Source organism: Aptenodytes forsteri, unplaced genomic scaffold (assembly GCF_000699145.1).
Source record: "Aptenodytes forsteri isolate BGI_AS27 unplaced genomic scaffold, ASM69914v1 Scaffold492, whole genome shotgun sequence".
Classification (NCBI taxonomy): domain Eukaryota; kingdom Metazoa; phylum Chordata; class Aves; order Sphenisciformes; family Spheniscidae; genus Aptenodytes; species Aptenodytes forsteri.
This window is the reverse complement of record NW_008794172.1, coordinates 108,706-109,196: the sequence shown is the minus strand read 5'-3', so window position 1 is coordinate 109,196 and position 491 is coordinate 108,706. Positions and strand designations below refer to the sequence as shown.

Below are 491 nucleotides of genomic sequence, written 5' to 3'. Positions count from 1 at the left end.
GGCACCGTCAGCCTCTCTGCAGAGGAGCGGGCAGGCAAGGGTGCACAGGCAGGGCTGGGGCGCGGGGTTTGGGCAGCAGCAGAGAGGTTTGGGTCTCCGCCTGCACGTGGCGGCAGCAGCCCCCTGGTCGGTGGCTCTGGGGTAGGCACACGGGGGCTGACCCCAGGGCCCAGTGCCTCTTGAAGAGGCAGCACTGTGCCCCGGCGTCCCCAGCGTGTCCCCGGGGCCTGCCCAGTGTGTCCCAGTGGGTCCCCGGCCCTGCCCAATACGGTCCCAGGGCCTGCCCAGCATGCCCCAGCGCGACGTGAGGGCCGGCCCAGTGGGTTCCCAGGGCCTGTCCAGTGGGTCCCTGCGTGTCCCCAGAAGCTGCCCGGTGTATCCCAGTGTACCCCCAGAAGCTGCCCGGGGTATCCCGGGGTACCCCCAGAAGCTGCCCGGTGTATCCCGGGGTACCCCCAGAAGCTGCCCGGTGTATCCCGGGGTACCCCCGC

At 71.5% G+C, this 491-nt stretch overlaps 1 protein-coding gene across 1 annotated transcript in view; it reads left to right on the top strand.

Annotated features, from left to right (window-relative positions):
* The first annotated feature begins 289 nt into the window (after positions 1–289).
* TOP2A (topoisomerase (DNA) II alpha) overlaps positions 290–491 on the top strand; it is a 20,809-nt gene continuing 20,607 nt past the window's right edge. Inside the window, exon 1 of the mRNA XM_009283098.1 lies at positions 290–481. Coding sequence (XP_009281373.1) covers positions 290–481 — 192 coding nt within the window. The remainder of the gene's footprint in view (positions 482–491) is intronic.